The sequence below is a fragment of the Podarcis melisellensis genome (assembly GCF_964234715.1).
Source record: "Podarcis melisellensis genome assembly, chromosome: 8".
Lineage (NCBI taxonomy): Eukaryota > Metazoa > Chordata > Lepidosauria > Squamata > Lacertidae > Podarcis > Podarcis melisellensis.
Window position 1 is genome coordinate 19,861,560 of NC_138540.1, and position 17,922 is coordinate 19,879,481.

A 17,922-nucleotide genomic window follows, 5' to 3' on the forward strand; every position below is an offset into this window, starting at 1 on the left:
GTCCCATAATATCTGGAGGACTGAGTTTGGGGATACCTGGCCTAGGATAAAGGAGTGGGTGGGAGTTATAGTCCGCAAAAGTTAAAAGTAGTTTGACTAACTTGGCAGATGGCAAGTGAAAAGCTTCACCCTTCCTGCTGTAACCTCCTGTATTCCCAGTGCTATTTTCCCCGCTTTCTCTTAGAATAGCAGTGGCACCCACCTGAAGGTGCCGGAACTGAGTTCCTGTGCGTTCCCCCTGGAAAAGCCCCATGTCTTTCTATGCTGGCTGTGGAGGAGGGGGGGGGGCAATGTGCTTTTCTCCTTGACTAGCTCACTTGGATACTTGACTAGCTCACTTCTCCAGTAGCCTACTGCATGCAATTCCTTGTCACGTATGGCTACCAGGCTAGTGTTTGAAAGCAAGTCAATTTTATGATTTTTAAATGTATTTTTATTGAGTTTAAATATGATAACAATGTTGAGAAAACAAATGGCCAATTACACAGAGTTTGCAATGTATCAGTCTCATTGATGTTCGAAGCAGTATTTATTGGGACAATTCTGTTCATCTAAAGTACTGTTTTCTATAGAGCCCTATGTACGGGGAGGGTGGGTAATATGTGCCTTTTGACAATGGCACACATTCAATAAATTTGTAACAAACCATATGCCATTTATCTGTCATCGATACATACCTTTGTGCACTGACCTGGTAGGTGAGGTTTTCCATTAAAACAATTTGCCATTGTTCTTGATATCGGAATCCTAGGAGATTAAGATGAGAAGTCTTCCAGTGTTTTGCAATTACTAGTCTAGCAGCAGCTGCTGTTAGCATAATTATTAAATCCTTTAAGTGTGTATTCTTCACTGAACCTTCAAAGCTCATTAATAATAATTATTTATTATTTTATTAATTATTCCATGAAATTTATATACGAGTTTATTTTTTTATTTAAAAAAAGCCTCAAAGCAGTTTGCAAAAAGCATAAAACAATAATATTATTAGTAAAAAAAATTAAAAAACATTCAGAAAATTAAAACCAGAGATAAAGTAAACACTGATAATTGGGCAGGGTTATCTAAAAAAAAGTGTTCTTAGCAGGCACTGAAAATAGTGCAGTGAAGACACTGACTGATGCCATTAGAAATGGAGACCCAAAGTGCAGGTTCCACCACACTAAAAGATGGATTATAATAATGCTTTAGTCAGGTTTGGCTTTACGTTTTGACCAGTAATCTTGCTGATTTCATTGAAAACTTCTAACCAAAATGTTTATTTGCAAGACTACCACAAGTGGTAAAAAATGCCCAACGTTTCACCACAATTTCATAGCCCCATATTTTCCAAAGGTATTCAGTTTGGTTAGGAAGCTGCCTTGCCCCAGGTCTAACCTGTTGTCCAGTTACACCAGGGGTCAGCAAACTTTTTCAGCAGAGGGCCGGTCCACTGTCCCTCAGACCTTGTGGGGGGCTGGACTATATGGGGGGGGGGGAGAGAAATGAACAAATTCCTATGCCCCACAAATAACCCAGAGATGCATTTTAAATAAAAGGACACATTCTGCTCATGTAAAAACGCGCTGTTTCCCGGACCGTTCATGGGCCAGATTTAGAAGGCAATTGGGCCGGGGCCGGCCCCCAGGCCTTAGTTTGCCTACCCATGATCATTCTAGAGCAGTCTTAGCAACTCTTGAGTGGCAGCAGCTCTCCAGGGTTCCAGGCAGAAAGAGACCTTTTTGCATCCCACGAACTGAGCCCTTCTGCATGCAAAACAGGTGAGCTGTTAATGAGATATTACCACTCCCATCCCTGGGCCAATTAATCATTTGAGCCTGCCTTGTACCAGCCCATTGACCCATTTACTCCAGAATTGTATACCCTGGATGTTGGTGGTTCTCCAGCATCTCAGGCAGAGATAAGTCTTTCTTTCCCATTAGCTGCTGCCTCTACCTTTTAGCTGGGATTGAACTTGGGACCTCCTGCATGCCTCTTCCCCTGCAAATTCAGCATAACCTGCTCTGCGGATCATGAGGAGGAGCAAAGAACTACGCAGAGCATGAGATGCTACCTTATAATAAGATTACTTGCTTATCCAACCCAGTGACCTCTTGCTCTGACTGGTAGCAGGCCTCTAAGGTTCTAGCCAAGTCCAGACATAGGATGCTGCTTTGTGGTGAGTCTGATCATTGGTTCACCTAGCTCAGTATTGTCTGCACTGACTGGCAGCAGCTCTTCAAGGTTTCAGGAATGGAATCTCTGTCAGGGAGCTACAGTTCCTTTCTTACCTATATAGACATGCCTCCTCCCTGAAGGTTCAATTAACTGGCTAAGGATGCTTGAGTTCTAAAATATAATTAATAAAATGAGCAATAGTGGTATTATACCTATAAGACTTGATTATAGTTTTAAATGAGCACTGGAATTTCAGCACCAAATTCCACATATTTCTTTTAGATTACTATAATATCCCAAGCTGGGTTTCAACAGCAGAACGAAACAGAACAATTAACAAGTGTAAAATAAGAAAGGTGGGGGGGGGGGGAACCAGTTCCATTTGGGAAAGCAGTGGGAAAACAATTCCACATATAAAAACAATACAAACGTTTAAAAACAATTCCACCCACAACAACAGCTACAGAACAATGATGCATGACTGAAACCTGCGCCGCCAGTACCTAACCACTAAGTTAATTGATTTACCAACGGAAACACATGCAATTAATCTCCTGCGATTGCTCCAGTGCTTAAATATAATAAGAATAAGACTATAAGTTCACTGAGTGCAAAATTCCACACACGTGTGGTGGGACCACATAAATGAGGACAACACAGTCCTGATTAAGGCAGCGTTTATGTAGGGAACTGTATTTTTTTACTCTGCTTTTCTTTCCTTGGGCAGAATGTGGGTCAGGAGGATCTGGCTCTGGGGACTCCAACGAGTGTGACTGGGACAGCTGCCGACAATACGGTGGCTCGTGGGATGAGGATGTGGAAGATGACCGCTGTGTGTGTGACTATACCTGTGGAGCTGTGCCAAGGAATCCAGTAGGTGTTGAGAGCCCATGCTGTCCTTAAGCCTAGCTAATCACCCATGGCAGGGTTTTTGTAAACAACTCGGGGTATTATTGCAGCATTTGGGGCTACTTAGTTTGTAGAAAAGGCAAGTGAAAAGGTAACATGGTAGAATCATGGAAGAAGCTGAAGGTGGCAAGAGACAAGGGTTGGTGTGTGAAAGGGCACATTTGCAGCAGATTGATTTTCTTTTATTGCATATGTGAATACAGCGGACAGTGATGGTCTTACAGCAGCTTTTCAAGATGGTCTTACAGCAGCAACATTTTCAAGTTGGTTCGATTACATACCGTATTTTTCGCTCTATAGGGTGCACTTTTCCCCCTCCAAAAATTTAGGGGAAATGTGTGCGTGTCCTATGGAGCGAATGCAGGCTCCTTGGCTTCAGCGATAGCAACGTGAAGCCTCTGAAGTGCAGAGGGAGTGCTCCCTCCGCGCTCCGGAGGCTTCGCGTTGCTTTCACTGAAGCCTGGAGAGCCAGAGGGGTCGGTGTGCACCGTCCCCTCTCGCTCTCCAGGCTTCAGGGATAGCCGCCTGAAGCCTTCAGAGCGCAACGCGAGTTCCCGCTGCGCTCCGCAGACTTCAGGTTCCTTTCACTGAAGCCAGGAGAGCAAGACTCTCCTGGCTTCAGCAGAGAGGGAGAGCTGCACAGCGCCCCTTCAGCCAAGTGGGAGGAGAAATGGAAGGGGCTCCATTTCTCCTGCCGCTTCGCTGAAGGGGCGCTGAGCGGAGAGGGGGAGAATTTTTCCCCCTTGTTCTCCCCCTCTAAAACAAGGTGCATCCTATGTTCCGGTGCGTCCTATAGAATGAAAAATACAGTACTTTTTTTCCTCTTCCATTTTATTGGAAGATCGGCTGTTTTCCTTCTACCTGTAATATGTGCTGTGTTTATTTGTACTGAGTTGTACCTTTGTTGAGAGGGGTGGGCGCGTTTGGTGCCTTGTATTTCTCTAGGAATGGTCAAGCGGTATGGATTACATTATAAATAAAAATGTTTTTTTTAAAAAAAAAATATGATCAGGTGTGGGCGCAAGCCTAAGCATAAAGTGATGCTTCCTTCCAAGGCACACCCTCTGCCCTTGGTAATTTCTAAGCCTGTCTTGTGTGCAGTGGCGTAGCGTGGGGGGGTGCAGAGGGGGCCGAACGCACCGGGCGCAACATCTGGGGGGGGCGCTTGCACTCACAGCTCTCTGCCCCTACTAAAACCCACGGGTTAGGGGGCGCAAATTACTTGCCTTGCCCCGGGTGCTGACAACCCACGCTACGCCACTGCTTGTGTGTACAACAGAAGGAGATGGAGTTACCTCCTCTTTCTCTTCCCTGCAGGTATGTGGCTCTGATGGTGTGACCTACGCTAATGAGTGCGAACTCAAAAAGACACGCTGCGAAAAGCGACAGGATATCTATGTGACGGGTCAGGGCGGCTGCCGAGGTAAACCTCTCATGGGGGTCTGGCAAGGCTTTCAGTCAACCCACATCCCTTTGTCCTGCGCTGACATCTCATCCTCTTGTTTACTCCCCGCCCACCTCCCTAGATCAGGGATGGGAAACCCATGGCCCTCCATGAGTTGTTGGACTCCCAACTCCTGTCATTTCTAACCTGTGTATTTTTGTTTTTTGTTTTCTCCATAGGAACCACAATCCTACCTCCTCCACTCCTCCACTGCAGCCAGACCGTTTATGGATGCTGCCCAGACAATGTGACCTTGGCTCTTGGTGTTGGCTCTGCAGGCTGCCCCAGTGAGTTAAATATGTACTTCATTTTCTTCTTTTGTCTTGTGACAGTGGGGATGTTAAACACCGATGCCATGGGACTTCCCAGAGCTGAAGAAATAGCTTTCTAAGGCCAGGGAGTGATCACAGGCAGTCATACCTAGAGCTGGATCTGAAGTTGTTGTTGTTGTTTAGTCGTTTGGTCATGTCCGACTCTTCGTGACCCCATGGACCAGGGCACGCCAGGCACTCCTGTCTTCCACTGCCTCCCGCAGTTTGGTCAAACTCATATTAGTAGCTTCGAGAACACTGTCCAACCATCTCGTCCTCTGTCATCCCCTTCTCCTTGTGCCCTCCATCTTTCCCAACATCAGGGTCTTTTCCATGGAGTCTTCTCTTCTCATGAGGTGGCCAAAGTATTGGAGCCTCAGCTTCAGGATCTGTCCTTCCAGTGAGCACTCAGGGCTGATTTCCTTCAGAATGGAGAGGTTTGATCTTCTTGCAGTCCATGGGACTTTCAAGCATCCAGCATCATAATTCAAAAGTAGCACCTCTAATGCAGAAGGAACTGATTGCAGGAGGCAGAAGATCTTGCTTGGAGCTCAGGCAAAAGCAGGAGACTAGATCCTGATATTTACATCAAGCCTGTCCAGTCCAGAGATCTGCCAACCCCGGGGGATGATGCTGAGCACAACCTGCTCGCCTCTTGTGCCTGAAGATGGCAGGCACAGAGGGAGAACTCTGGATTTGTAGTCCCATTCTGAGCACATTCCTGCAGGCGCTCATTGTCTGAGTTTGCCATTAGAGGGGGTGATGTGTGCATTCATTCCCTTGGCCCCCTCCCTTTCCTATAACCTCAGAATGTGCCCAGCGTTTTAAACTGTGTGCATCCCAGTTTCAGGGCCCCCTTCCTCTTCGCCGCAGCCGGCCACATCCGCGAAGGTTTTATTAATATTTTATAAAATAATTAGCCGGAGACGGCTCTTTAACCTAACGAGATGAGAAAGCATTAGCAACATTTTTAACAGCTGAGGCTGACAGCCAGCTGGTTCACGGGTATCCATTAGGGCATCGGCTGGTCTGTGGCCATCGTAGGCGAGCGTGCCGAGATGAGGCAGTCTTGATTGGGGATGTAGAATCATTTCATGCGCCATATAATTTAATAAGAGGAAGCGTTCTGAAAGCAGCTTTAATCGCTCGGGAGCTCCTGGGCTGTGGAGTCACAGAGGTCACCAGTAAGGGTGGGCGGGCGGGGAGGGGATGGCTGGCTTCTCTCATGGTGCCACACTGACTGCTTATGCAATGTAGCCACTAAGAGACTGAGCCATGATTTGGGCCTCATCTCTGCTATTAAGGTTCAGAAAAGGGCAAGCAGAATGATCCGCGGAGTGGAGAAACTCCTCTACAAAGAAAGGTTATGACATTTGGAGCTGCTTCTCCTATTTTTGGTTTAGAGCAAAGATCTGTATGAGAAGACATGAAGATAGAGATGTGCAGAATTCTGCATGGCACGGAGAAAGTGGATAGAGAAAAGGTTTTCCCTGTTTGCATCTCCAGGAGATGCAAAGAGGTTCAGGGAACGTTCTTTCATATGTGGTGGACTTGTAAAAAGAGTAAACGAGTATTGGGAAATGATCCATAATGAATTGGAAAAAAAAGTTTAAAAGTACTTCCCCTCCCTCCCCAAAAAAACCAGAGTACTTTCTGTTGGGGATAATTCAGACTGAAAGTCCCTGGTGTCCCCCCCAAAAAGAAGGTTATTTACGTATGCCACTACTGCGGCCCATGTTTTGTTAGCCCCAAAATGGAAAACGAGCGAGGTCCCAACCAAAGAAGAGTGGCAACTTAAGTTGACAGAATATACACAGCTTTCAGACTTAACATATAGAATAAGAGAACAAGAAGAACATACGTTTAGAGAAGATTGGAAAATGTTTATTAAATAAAAGGGAAATAACTGTGTACAGCTGAAAACGCTGGCAGCATTAAGATAAATTCAACAGTGTAAATAAGTTACGATGGATGTAATAATGGAATACTGAATGGTATAGTTTATAGTATGATATGTAAAATGAACCATGGAAAGAGAAGAAAGGAAGTCATCGATATCTTAAGGATGTAAAAATGAGTACTTTAAATTGTGAAACAGAAAATTTTATAAATATATATAGAGAGAGAGAGAGACAGAGAGAGAAAAGGTTCCCCCCCCCTCATATAACACTAGAATTCAGGGAATGAAGCAGAACGTTGGAAGATTTCAGGAAAGACCAAAGAAAGTCCTTTCCCCTTTGGAATTCGCTGCCATGAGTGGCAGTGATGGCCACAAACTTGGATGGCTTTAAAAGAGGATTATATAAATTCATGGAGGACAAGGCTGTCAGTAGCTGCTAACCATGATGGCTTCATTCTACCTCCCCTGTCAGAAGCAATATGCTTCTGAATGCCAGTCGCTGGGAATTGCAAGGGAGGAGAGAGGACTCTTGCTCTCAAGTCCTGCTTGCAGGTCTCCCATAATGAGTATCTAGTTGGCCATTGCGAGGAGAGGACCAGGCGGGCCGCTGACCTGATCCAGCTAGCTCTCGTTATGTTCTGATGCACCAGATGGGTTCCAGCAATGCATTATCTTGCACCGCTCCATACCATGCCACCCACCTTAATGTGCAATATTGGGATAATAAGGCAGACCTACTGTCATGGTCCGGTCTATGGGCGATTGAAGTCCTGGCTGAGGATGTCGGGACTGGGGCAAGATGGCAGGGTGGGAGCAGGAGCAAGAGTCCAGAAGCCAGGAAGTGGGGAGTCAGGAAGCCAAGGTCCGAGGATCAGGAAGCAAGAAGCCAGATGCAGCAAGGCAGGAAACGTGTTGCTGTGGCAAAGAGCGGAAGGGAAATGCTGACCTTATATCCCTTCCCGGCTCTTGCCACCAGGTGCAGTGAGTTACCAAGCGGCCTCACCTGTGTGGCCGCGCCTTGCCTCTCCAGAACAAACTTTGGAAGGCCCCAGTCCTGCGAAGCCCTACTGGTCACAGGGCCCGGCTCCTGCACACACTCCTGACACCTTCCTTATACAGCATTTCTCTGTGAGAGTTGCAAAGCTAGGTGTCTGTGAAGCAGCCATTTAAAAACTTGTTGGCTCTAAGAAGCCTTCACCATAACCTGCCACAAAAAGTGCAGGGTATGGCAGAGGCATTGTGGGGAGTGTTCCAGGCTGCAGACTCAGTTGACATCAGACTCCGGCCAGGATTGTCAAGCCTCACTTTTCACCCTGCATGAACTAGAACGTGCCCAGAACATAATAAGGATTAGCAACGTGGCTTAGGAGATGATTGGCAGTAGGAGGGTGAGAGTTCTTTTTCAAGGAAGCTTTTCTGCTGTAATTGATCACTTAATTGAGGAACATCCACAGAATCCCAGGCGTCTGCAGGACACCGTTCGAAAGCCATTGCTCTTGATCAGGGATAGCCAGTGCAATGCCCTCTGCTTGTTGCTTGACTCTGACTTCCATCTGCCCCAGTCGGCATAACCAGAGGTCAAGTATGATGGGAACTATAGCTCCAGCAACACCTGGAGGTCAACAAGCTGGCTGTCCCTGCTCTATTTCATAATTTTTATTAATTATTACTGGTTTTTTAGGTGATGATGGTCCTTGTAATGGCCAGTGTGTAGTGCTACATGCCATCAGGCCTGTGCATTTCTTCTGTGTCCCCGTGGTTTGCATATTACACAGAAAGGCCATAGCTTAGTGGTTAGAGCATCTGCTTCTTGTGCAGAAGGTCCCAGGTTCAATCCTTGGCATCTCCAGGTAGGGCTGGGAGAGGACCCTGTCTGAAACCCTGCAGAGCTGCTGCCAGTTAGTGTAGACAGTACTGAGCTAGATTGCCCAAAAATCTGACACAGCATAAGGCAGGTCCCTAACCATACAAGTATCCATAGGTCTATGGTACAGCACCTGCTTTGGGTGCAGAAAGTCCCACACTCAGACACCATCATCTCCAGGTAGGGCTGAGAATGATTCCTTTTCTTAAAACCCTAGACAGCCACTGTCAGTCAGTGTAGACAGTACTGAGCTAGATGGGCCAATAGTCTGATTCAGTATAAGACATCTTCCTATTTTCCTGTTTGCAGAAACTAGCATAGGACTTCCCCACCTTGAGATCTTCTGCCTTCATGGAAGGTGGGATGGAGTGTGGGGAAAGGGGCATTGACAGTCCTCTAGGCTTGGAATTCCCACAGCTGTGAAGGTGAGCTTAAAAACATCCAGGTGTTGTGTTGTGAGATCTTAGAGCCCTAGAAAGGACAAGAGGAAAAGCAATGATCATCAGGTTCAGAGCAACCCAGTTTTCAGTCACTCATACCTATTGCTCATGGCGTTAGGCATCACTTCCCTGTTTGTCAAGCCAGCTCCATTTGCGCCCCCTTCCTAAAGTTTATCTGCTGTGTCTTGAATCAAACCTCTCTTTAACTTGTGTCTCGCTCATGCCCTTGCGTCCACAGCAGGGGGTATAAATCAAGATGTAATCACCGGCCTGAAAACTGTGCTGCAGGATTTATTCCCTGCGGCCAGCTTCTGCAATAATTTCCCCCCCTCTAGTGTTTTCCTGCAATGGAAGGAAAACATTCAGCGTCACATAAGCCACTTTGGTTTGTCCAAGAATCTCTTTCTGGACTGCCCCAAGAGTGAGCAGCTTCAAGGGGAATAGATTATCTGCCTATATCTGCCCAGGAACCAATGTACTTGTACCTGCTCCCATAGAGGAACAGACAGAGGGTTGGACCGTGGGTGCATCCACATTTGATTCCCAACAGCTGGGAATTTGCATGCAGACAGCAAGGAGCAGATGGACCTTGGCTGGGAAGTTTTGCATGCCAATAAGCCGATAAAATCTGAGAACAATCTCTTTTTGACATTGTGCGAGAGAGCAGCTCCACATAGCGGGGCAGAAAGTAAACAAGGATGGAAGAGGGAAAGCCCTACAAAACCGTACAGCTTGAAAAGTAGAGTTCCTTAAAAACCATGTACTGTTTTGTTTCAATTGCTAGCATTTCTCAAGAAACAATTTCACAGGAGAAATATGGAATGTGATAGTGGACATAGAACTCAGCTTTCTGAGAATCCCAGGTTGTTGTTATTATTAGCTTCTTTGTCCTTCTCCTCCTCCTGTTCCTCCTCCACCAGTTTTCAGTGCTTATCGCGGCAAAGAAAGTGTTGGGAGGCAACTCAGTGTTGCCTTAGCTCAATGATACAGCATCTCCTTTGCATACAGAAAGTCCAGGATTCAATCTCCAGCACCTCCAATAGAAGGATCAGGCAGTATGTCATGAGAAAGACTCCTTGTCTGAAATGCTGGGGTTCCCCTGCCAGTCATTGTAGACAATCCTGAGCTAGATGGACTAGTGCTCTCACTCAGAACCAGGCAGATTTCATTATTATTATTATTATTATTATTATTATTATTATTATTATTATTATTCTACCCCACCCATCTGGCTGAGCTTCCAGCTAGAGAAGAGACTGAATAAAGCACAACGGCATACCTCCATTGCTCTCCAACCCCCCATTATAAATTATGAAAAGCAAATAAAAGTAGGATGCTGTATAAAATAAGACAATCACACAATCCTGCATAATTTAGATAGGTCACGGAAACTGGTTCATTTTTTAAAAATATGAAAGAAGGCTCAGATTCTTAGGAACCAGAATCCTGTGGCTTTTCTGTGTCCTTTGTTGATTTGCAAGCATATACAAAACATTTCCACAGCTACCACTGTTCTTTCCCACCTCCATTTCTTTCTTCTCAACCACTATGTTTGAGGGCTTCCAAAGGTTGGCATGATATACTAGCTATTTGTTATTTGTGATCTGCACAAATCCCTCTCTTCCTCTAAAGGGCTCAGGAGGGAGGCAAAGCTTACTTTCACATGTGCCAGGGTTTCGAGGAAATAGCAGGGTCTCTTCCAAGCCATTTGAGAGAGTTTCTGCTGTTTTCTGATCTTCACTTCAGCTTCTGCAGAACTTGGGGGACGGGATCTGTGTGCTGCTTAAGTGTTTTGCTTTGGGTGCTTGTCCTTGGCAAGTAGATTTGTAGAATACAAGGCAGCGGCTACTAGCTGAGATGGCTATGTTGTATCTCCAGGCAGCGTTTCTCTGAATGCCAGGTGCTGGGAATCATAAGTGGGGAGATCCCATTTGACGTCAGATCCTGACTTGAGGCTTCCCAGAAGCATCTTGATGGCCACTGTGAGAACAGGATGCTGGACCAGCAACAATGGCTATGCCACGCCTCCACAGTCGGAGGCAGCAAGGCCTGTGAATACCAATTGCTGGAAGCTTCAGGAGGAGAGAGTGCTCTTGTGCTTGGGTCCTGCTTGTGGGTTTCCCACAGGCATCCAGCTGGCTACTGAGAAACTGGACGTTCTTATAACTAGATGGGCTATTGCTCTGACCCAGCAGGGCCCCTTTTATGTTATTAAACATATCTGACCTCCTACCCGTCTTTTGCAGGTACCTGCCACTGTAACCCCTACGGTTCCTATGGAGGCAGTTGTGACCCTGCCACAGGGCAGTGCTCCTGCAAACCTGGCGTGGGGGGCCTGAAGTGCGACCGCTGTGAGCCGGGCTTCTGGAACTTCCGTGGCATTGTCACCGACAGCAAGAGTGGCTGTACCCGTGAGTATTGCAGTCTCAACCACGAAGGGGAAATTTTTGCCAGGAGATCCTGGAGGTTTGCACGACTCCTGCCCAGCATCAGCAAAGCTGTTTGGTGGCAGAGTGAATGTTGACGTTGCATTTTTATCGCATGCTCTTGGGAAGGTGCAGTAGATCAATAGTAAATCAGGCCCTTTGCATGCAGAAGATCCCAGGTTCATTTGTTTTCCAGCACCTCCATATAAAAAAAAGGGTCTGATGGTAAATCATAGAATTTTAGAGTTGGAAGGTACCCCAAGGGTCGTTTAGTCCAATTTTAGGAATCACAGCTGAAGAATCCCTGGCAGATGACTATTTTTAAAACAGTGAAAGAGAGTCCACCACCTTTTGAGGGGGTCCGTTTGACTGTCAAGCAGCTCTTACTGTCAGAAAGTTATTCCTAACGATTCACAGAATCATAGAATTGTAGCATTAGAAGGGACCCTGAGGGTCATCTTGGCCAATCCACGGAAATGCAGAAATCTCTTTTCGTGTAATTTGAATTCATTAGTTTGGGTCCTGCCGTGTGGAGTAGCAGAAAACAAGCTTGCTCTATTTTCCATGTGGCAGGCCATTAGGTGCTTTAAAATACGAAGCTAATTGGATCCATGAGACTTGATATAAGGCAGTTTCACATATCCAATTGTCTTTCGCATGCAGAAGGTTATCTCCCTGTTGGGCTGGGGAAGACCTGCCTAAGACCTTAGAACAGCCTCCTCCAACCTGGTGCCCTCCAGATGTTTTGGACTACTGCTTTCATCAGCAGACTCCCATGCTCTTTGTCTGAGGTCTGCTCATTTTCAGACTGTTTTGGCCTTGGCAGTCATACAAGGAGCAAACCCTCCTTGGAAGCTCGCAGACTCCATGCCCTCGCCATGCAAGACCAAATCTGTGAGCAATAACAACGTCCAGGTCTGGAGGTCAGGTCACATCCACTGTATGTGGCATGAAGTCGTTTTTCAAAGAGTTGCAGCACGTAGCCAGATTTACAAAAGGTCTGCCTTAGGTTCAACTTGTGCGTTAATTTGAAACAGATGAGCCTGTGCTTGTAAGATGTGGAGCAGGCCTTGCGGCAAGGGAGATCGCAAAGCCCTGTCAACAGGCTGGAGGAAGCTGATCTGACCAATTCCGTCTTGTTAGTTCACGGGAGTTGAAAACTCCAGATGTTAAGAGGAAGCTTTTCCCCTCCAATCCCCTTCTAATAATAATGTTCTGCAAAAACATACCTTTCCTTTCCTCCAGATGGTAGAGAAATTTGTTCTGATGCCTTCCAGATGCTGGCCATGGGAGAAACCCGACACTCTCTTTTCCAGATGCTAGTAATAACCATTTTGGGTTTCACTTAGCCAGATGTTAGTAGTAGTCCCCATGAGAAATGTATTCTTGCTCTCTTCCAGATGTTAGCAGAAGCCCCAAATTTAATCCCGCCTGTTGTCTCCAGCTGTAGAAATGAATATTTTGCCAGCTGACTGAATAGGAATCAACCTACATTTTGTTCCTAGCTTGAAGGTGTTAGGTTTTCCTGCAGACTTCAGCCTTCCACTTCATAAGCTTTTAGTTCTTATTCCTGAGGTGACACGTGGCTGAAGGCTCAGTAAAATTGATGAACCATCCACCATGCTACATTTACATTTATTAATGTGAAACAACAACAAATATCTTTCAGAGTATCTACTTCCAGTGCAACTTGCAGTGATACGAAATTAAAAACAATAAAACAAAAAGAACAGATTCACACATACAAATAACTATATCAATGTTTTATTTAATTTTATTTCTTACATTTATATCCTTGTCTTTACTCTAAGGAGCTAAAGGAAGCTTATGTGGTTCTTGCCCCCTTCCTCTCCACTTTATCCTAACAACATCCCTGTGAGATAGCTTAGGTTAAGTGATATGATGGCTGTCCCAAAGCTTCATGGGTGAGGGGGGATTCAAATTGCTACAACTTTCCAGTCTGACACACTAAACACTATATAAGCACAACAGCATAGTAAAACCCAAGTTAAGTAGTGCCTTAAAAAGAAGAGGGGGAATTAAAAAGGCTCCACCTAGTGGTTATGAAAGGAGGTACCAGGTAAGCTTTCTTGACCGGGTACCACAACTTAAAAGGTCGCCACTTGCCTAACTCTGGTCATCATAGGTCACTAGGTGAGTGGGGTGCAGAAGAGGCAGACAGCATTCTACCCCTCCTCTGGCAGCCCTCTGCATTCCTTTGCTAGGTGCAGAGGAGAAGGGTGTTCTACCTCCTCCACTCAGCAGCAAGCAGTGCTCTCTCCTATCCTTGTCCACTGTAGGAGCCCACAGTGCAAAACAGCAAGGTAGATAGGCTGCTTCAGCACCAAGGAGAGCTCCTAGTAAGCAATGCAACTTGTGCTCCAACATGGAAGTGAACTGAGGATTTATTGGCTTCCAGTTCTATGGGCACTAGTGCTGCGGCCTTGGGTTCAGAGGGCTCCTGGTCTGCATATTCCATTTCAGGGCTAAGAACCCAGTCTAGCTCCTTAGCACCTAACTCTGAATCCTGGTTGTTGCTGGACTCTGGAGCCAATGACATATACTGTTCATTCTTAGGAGTAAAAAAAATGCAGGCTTTTGGTTGGGTTAATTTAGACTCCAGGCCAATAGGCTAGTAGTTTGCTGGTGGAATGCAGTTTTCCTTCTGCTCACCCCTAGCTAAAAACCCAGCTCTCTGTTTCCCCACACCAGTGTCTTCCATTCCCCCCCTCCATTTTGACACCCCAGATGGCCCCTTATATTTCTGTTGAGAAATTGGGGCAAGGGATACAGCCCAATCTTGATCACTTTCCCCAGATCTGTATTGAGACTATTCCTCTGTGCAAATAAGGAAGTGAACTGCGATAGGGCAAGTGGTGGTGGGGGTTAGGGGAGAGAGAGAGAGAGAGAGAGAGAGAGAGAGAGAGAGAGAAGTGGAGGCAGGGGAAGGCTGTGTTAATTTCAAGCTCCATTGGAGACAAAAGCAAAGGAATCGATAAGGTGGTGAACGGGGAGAGGGCGGAATTATCATGGGAAGAAGAGTTATTTGGAAAGGATAGCAAACAACAAAGAATTGTGTGTGTGTGTGTGTGTGTGTGTGTGTGAGAGAGAGAGAGAGAGAGAGAAATTATTATAGTGATACCATCCCCCTCTTTCTTTCTCTCTTGGGCGATGGATCTGAATTGTTCTGAAACAGTCATTCCTCAAATGGAGATGGCTTTATCCATCCCAGCGATTAAAAACAACAAGCCCTTCCTCAGAGTTCAGCACTGAACTGGGAGTTGAGACTCTTGGGTTCCATCCTGGGTGCTGAGAACAAGTGTTACCTCATTAAAGTTATAAAAGCCCACGCTCACAGTAGGCTTAAGAGCTAATAAGATCACGCTGGGAATTGGGATGTGTGCATCTAATGGCATCACTCATTAACCACTGGAACTGACGACTGGAAGGGGATTGATGAATCCTCCACCATCCCAAACCCAGGTGTCCCTTCTCAAAAGGAACCCGCTGTCTGCAAAATGAACCAGAGAGTTTTGTTTTCCGTTGAGAGTTTTCAGACAATAAGTGGTTTTGTCTTATAACTTTATGCCCCTCTCCCTCCCATTCCCTTCTTAAACTCTCAACAGAGAGCTGGGAAATTCATTGGGGGTGGGTTCGGGGTTGCAGTCAGGATTTGCCTGTCTGGTGTGCCTAGAGAATAGAGCCAAGAACATCTGCATTTGTGCTCATATGCCCTTTGATTTGGAGTCATGATTGGGAGTTTTACAAGACTGGCTGGGTGCAGAGGAATGGTGGGAGGCACCAGCTGGTGAACCCCCAAGGAAAGAAGACTCAGAGCCAGGAGATTGGTGATGGGATGACGATGAGTGGTCAGAGCGAGAAGAGGGAGCAGATTAGCAGGAGGAGGTGTTAGAAGCTGAAGAGGCAACAGGATTAAGTGATCAGGAAGAGGCTGTGGCAGAGAGCAGTCCGGAATCAGAGGCAGAAGTGGAGGTTGAAGAGAAGGAGGGCCAAGAGGCAGAGATGAGGCAGGCTAATGATGAATAGAAGGAGTCTCCCCCTCCAGATGTAATCAGCTCCCCTCCCCCTTGGTCTCCTAGAACCTGAAGGAGTATGAAGAGGGCAGAGCAAAGACAGATTAGGCAGAGAGGTCTCAGGTTGCAACTGCCTCATTGGGGCGAGAACTACTGGGGAGTTGCTGTTCTTACTAGGCCTGAGCTGTTTTGTTTCTTTGAATAAAGAGTTAACTTCGCTGACACCTTGTGAGTTATTGTTGATCTGCACCCAGCTATATATATGGCCCTCCATGTTGACCTCAACTATCCATGCAGTCGATTAAGAACGTAAGAGGTGGCCTTAACTCATACGTAAACATTTTTGAGGTTTGCACTTCCACAAATGCCACACAGATGGCAGTTCATGTCCAGTCATGACAAATGGTGGTCACATCCGAACCACACATTTGAAGCACTGTTGTGATGCTTTAGGAATGACTCCTTTAGTGTGGCAGCACCTGTGCTTTGTGGAACTCCCTGCCCATTGATATAAGGCAGGCGTCATCACTGTACCCTTTTAGTGGCCTGATGAAAACTCTGCATGTTTGGCTGCATCTGTTCTTAATTTTTTATTGTGTTTTAGAGGTTTTTAAATAAGTTTTTGTATTATTTTAAATGGTTATTTTTTTAAAAATCACAGAAATGTTTGCCCTCGCCCCCACTCTGGGCTCTTTTGGGAGAAAGGGCAGGATTAATAAAGATATTATATTTAATAAATAAAAGGATATCTTGAATACATAAAAGAACAAGAAGAGCCCTGCTGGAGCAGAACAAAAGCCATTTAGTCCAGAGTCCTTTTTCTCTCACAGTGGGTCCATCATGTGCTTCTGGGAAGCCCACAAGTGGGGCAGGAAGACAGTAGCTCCCTCTCATTGTTACTGCCTGATATTTTCAGTCGGTGGTGGAGTGGAGCACATAGCAAGAGGGAATGATCTGTTGGCATTTGATGTACTTTCCCCCACTGGCATTTGTTACCATTTCCCTTTAAAACTTTCGTATGGCAGTGAAATCTATAAGTTAAATGATGCATTGTTATGACAGTGCGCTAAGGGTTGTTAGGGGACTCAAACACCCCTCCATTCTCTTCACAGAGCTACAATTCCCAGACTTCCCTGGGAAGAGGGAGAGTGATTTTTAAACCACTCGAGAATTATAGCTTGGTGAATGGGTGTGTGTGTGTGTGTGCCTCCTAACAATTCTCAGCACCTTTAGCAAACTACAGTTCCCAGGGGAGTAGCCATGGCTGTTTAAAGTAGTATCATAGAGCTTTAACTGGATAGGGCCAGAGGGAGAGGGGGGAATTTCTGTGTCATATATTCAGTTTGTTCCTTCCCATCCTGTTGCCTTCCTGTGAAGCTTGCCACTGTGATCCCGTGGGCTCGGTGCGCGATGACTGTGAGCAGATGACAGGCTTGTGTTCCTGCAAAACTGGCATCACCGGCATGAAATGCAACCAGTGTCCCAACGGAAGCAAGCTGGGAATGTCTGGCTGCGAGAAAGGTGAGCGGGGAGGGGCTGCTTTCTTCGTGGGCTTTCCTCTCCCACATTGCTTTGGAGAAGCCAAGATTGCTGCATAATACAACTGTTTGTGAATATGGCTTTAACACCTCTCTGGCTGTGTGCGCCCCACACATCCTAAAGCACATTGCTTCCCCCAGAGAATCCTAGGGTTCCTGGCTCTATTAACAAACTACAGCTCTTTGGGGGGAAGTCATGCGCTTTAAATGTGTTTTAAAATGCAGCAGTGTAATGGCAAAATCAGAAGTGCATGGTCCCTTCATAGTAGTCACAACCACACCCTTCTAAGATTAAAGGTAAAGGGACCCTTGACCATTAGGTCCAGTCGTGACTGACTCTGGGGTTGCGGTGCTCATCTCGCTTTACTGGCCGAGGGAGCCAGAGTACAGCTTCCGGGTCATGTGGCCAGCATGACTAAGCCGCTTCTGGCAAACCAGAGCAGCGCACGGAAACGTCGTTTACCTTCCCGCTGGAGCGGTACCTATTTATCTACTTGCACTTTGATGTGCTTTCAAACTGCTAGGTTGGCAGGAGCAGGGACCGAGCAATGGGAGCTCACCCCGTTGCGGGGATTCGAACCTCCAACCTTCTGATCAGCAAGTCCTAGGCTCTGTGGTTTAACCCACAGTTCCACCCACTTCCCTTCCTTCTAAGATTATACAATATTAATTAGGGGTGTATTGCAGCAATTAATGCAAGTCTCCATGTATTGCTTTTCAGCTAGATCTACTATTTCAGCATGTGCACGTACATGGACAAAGGATCTTCTTTCGGGGGTGGGGGGCTTAAGTTGTGCTTCCCATGTAGCCCCATCCTACATAACAGAACTTGCACACCACTCTCTTGAAACAGAAGCACCTTGTGTTTTCAGTGTTCCTAAATGCTTAGCATGGGGGCATAC

General features: G+C 46.2%; 1 protein-coding gene across 6 annotated transcripts in view; it reads left to right on the top strand.

Moving 5' to 3' along the window:
- AGRN (agrin) overlaps positions 1 to 17,922 on the top strand; it is a 238,252-nt gene that overhangs the window by 178,054 nt on the left and 42,276 nt on the right. For all 6 annotated transcript variants that reach the window (XM_081923371.1, XM_081923373.1, XM_081923372.1 and 3 more), the window contains 5 exons: positions 2,882 to 3,027; positions 4,381 to 4,486; positions 4,687 to 4,794; positions 11,269 to 11,433; positions 16,860 to 17,003. In XM_081923371.1, the coding sequence (XP_081779497.1) occupies positions 2,882 to 3,027; positions 4,381 to 4,486; positions 4,687 to 4,794; positions 11,269 to 11,433; positions 16,860 to 17,003 (669 nt within the window). The remainder of the gene's footprint in view (positions 1 to 2,881; positions 3,028 to 4,380; positions 4,487 to 4,686; positions 4,795 to 11,268; positions 11,434 to 16,859; positions 17,004 to 17,922) is intronic.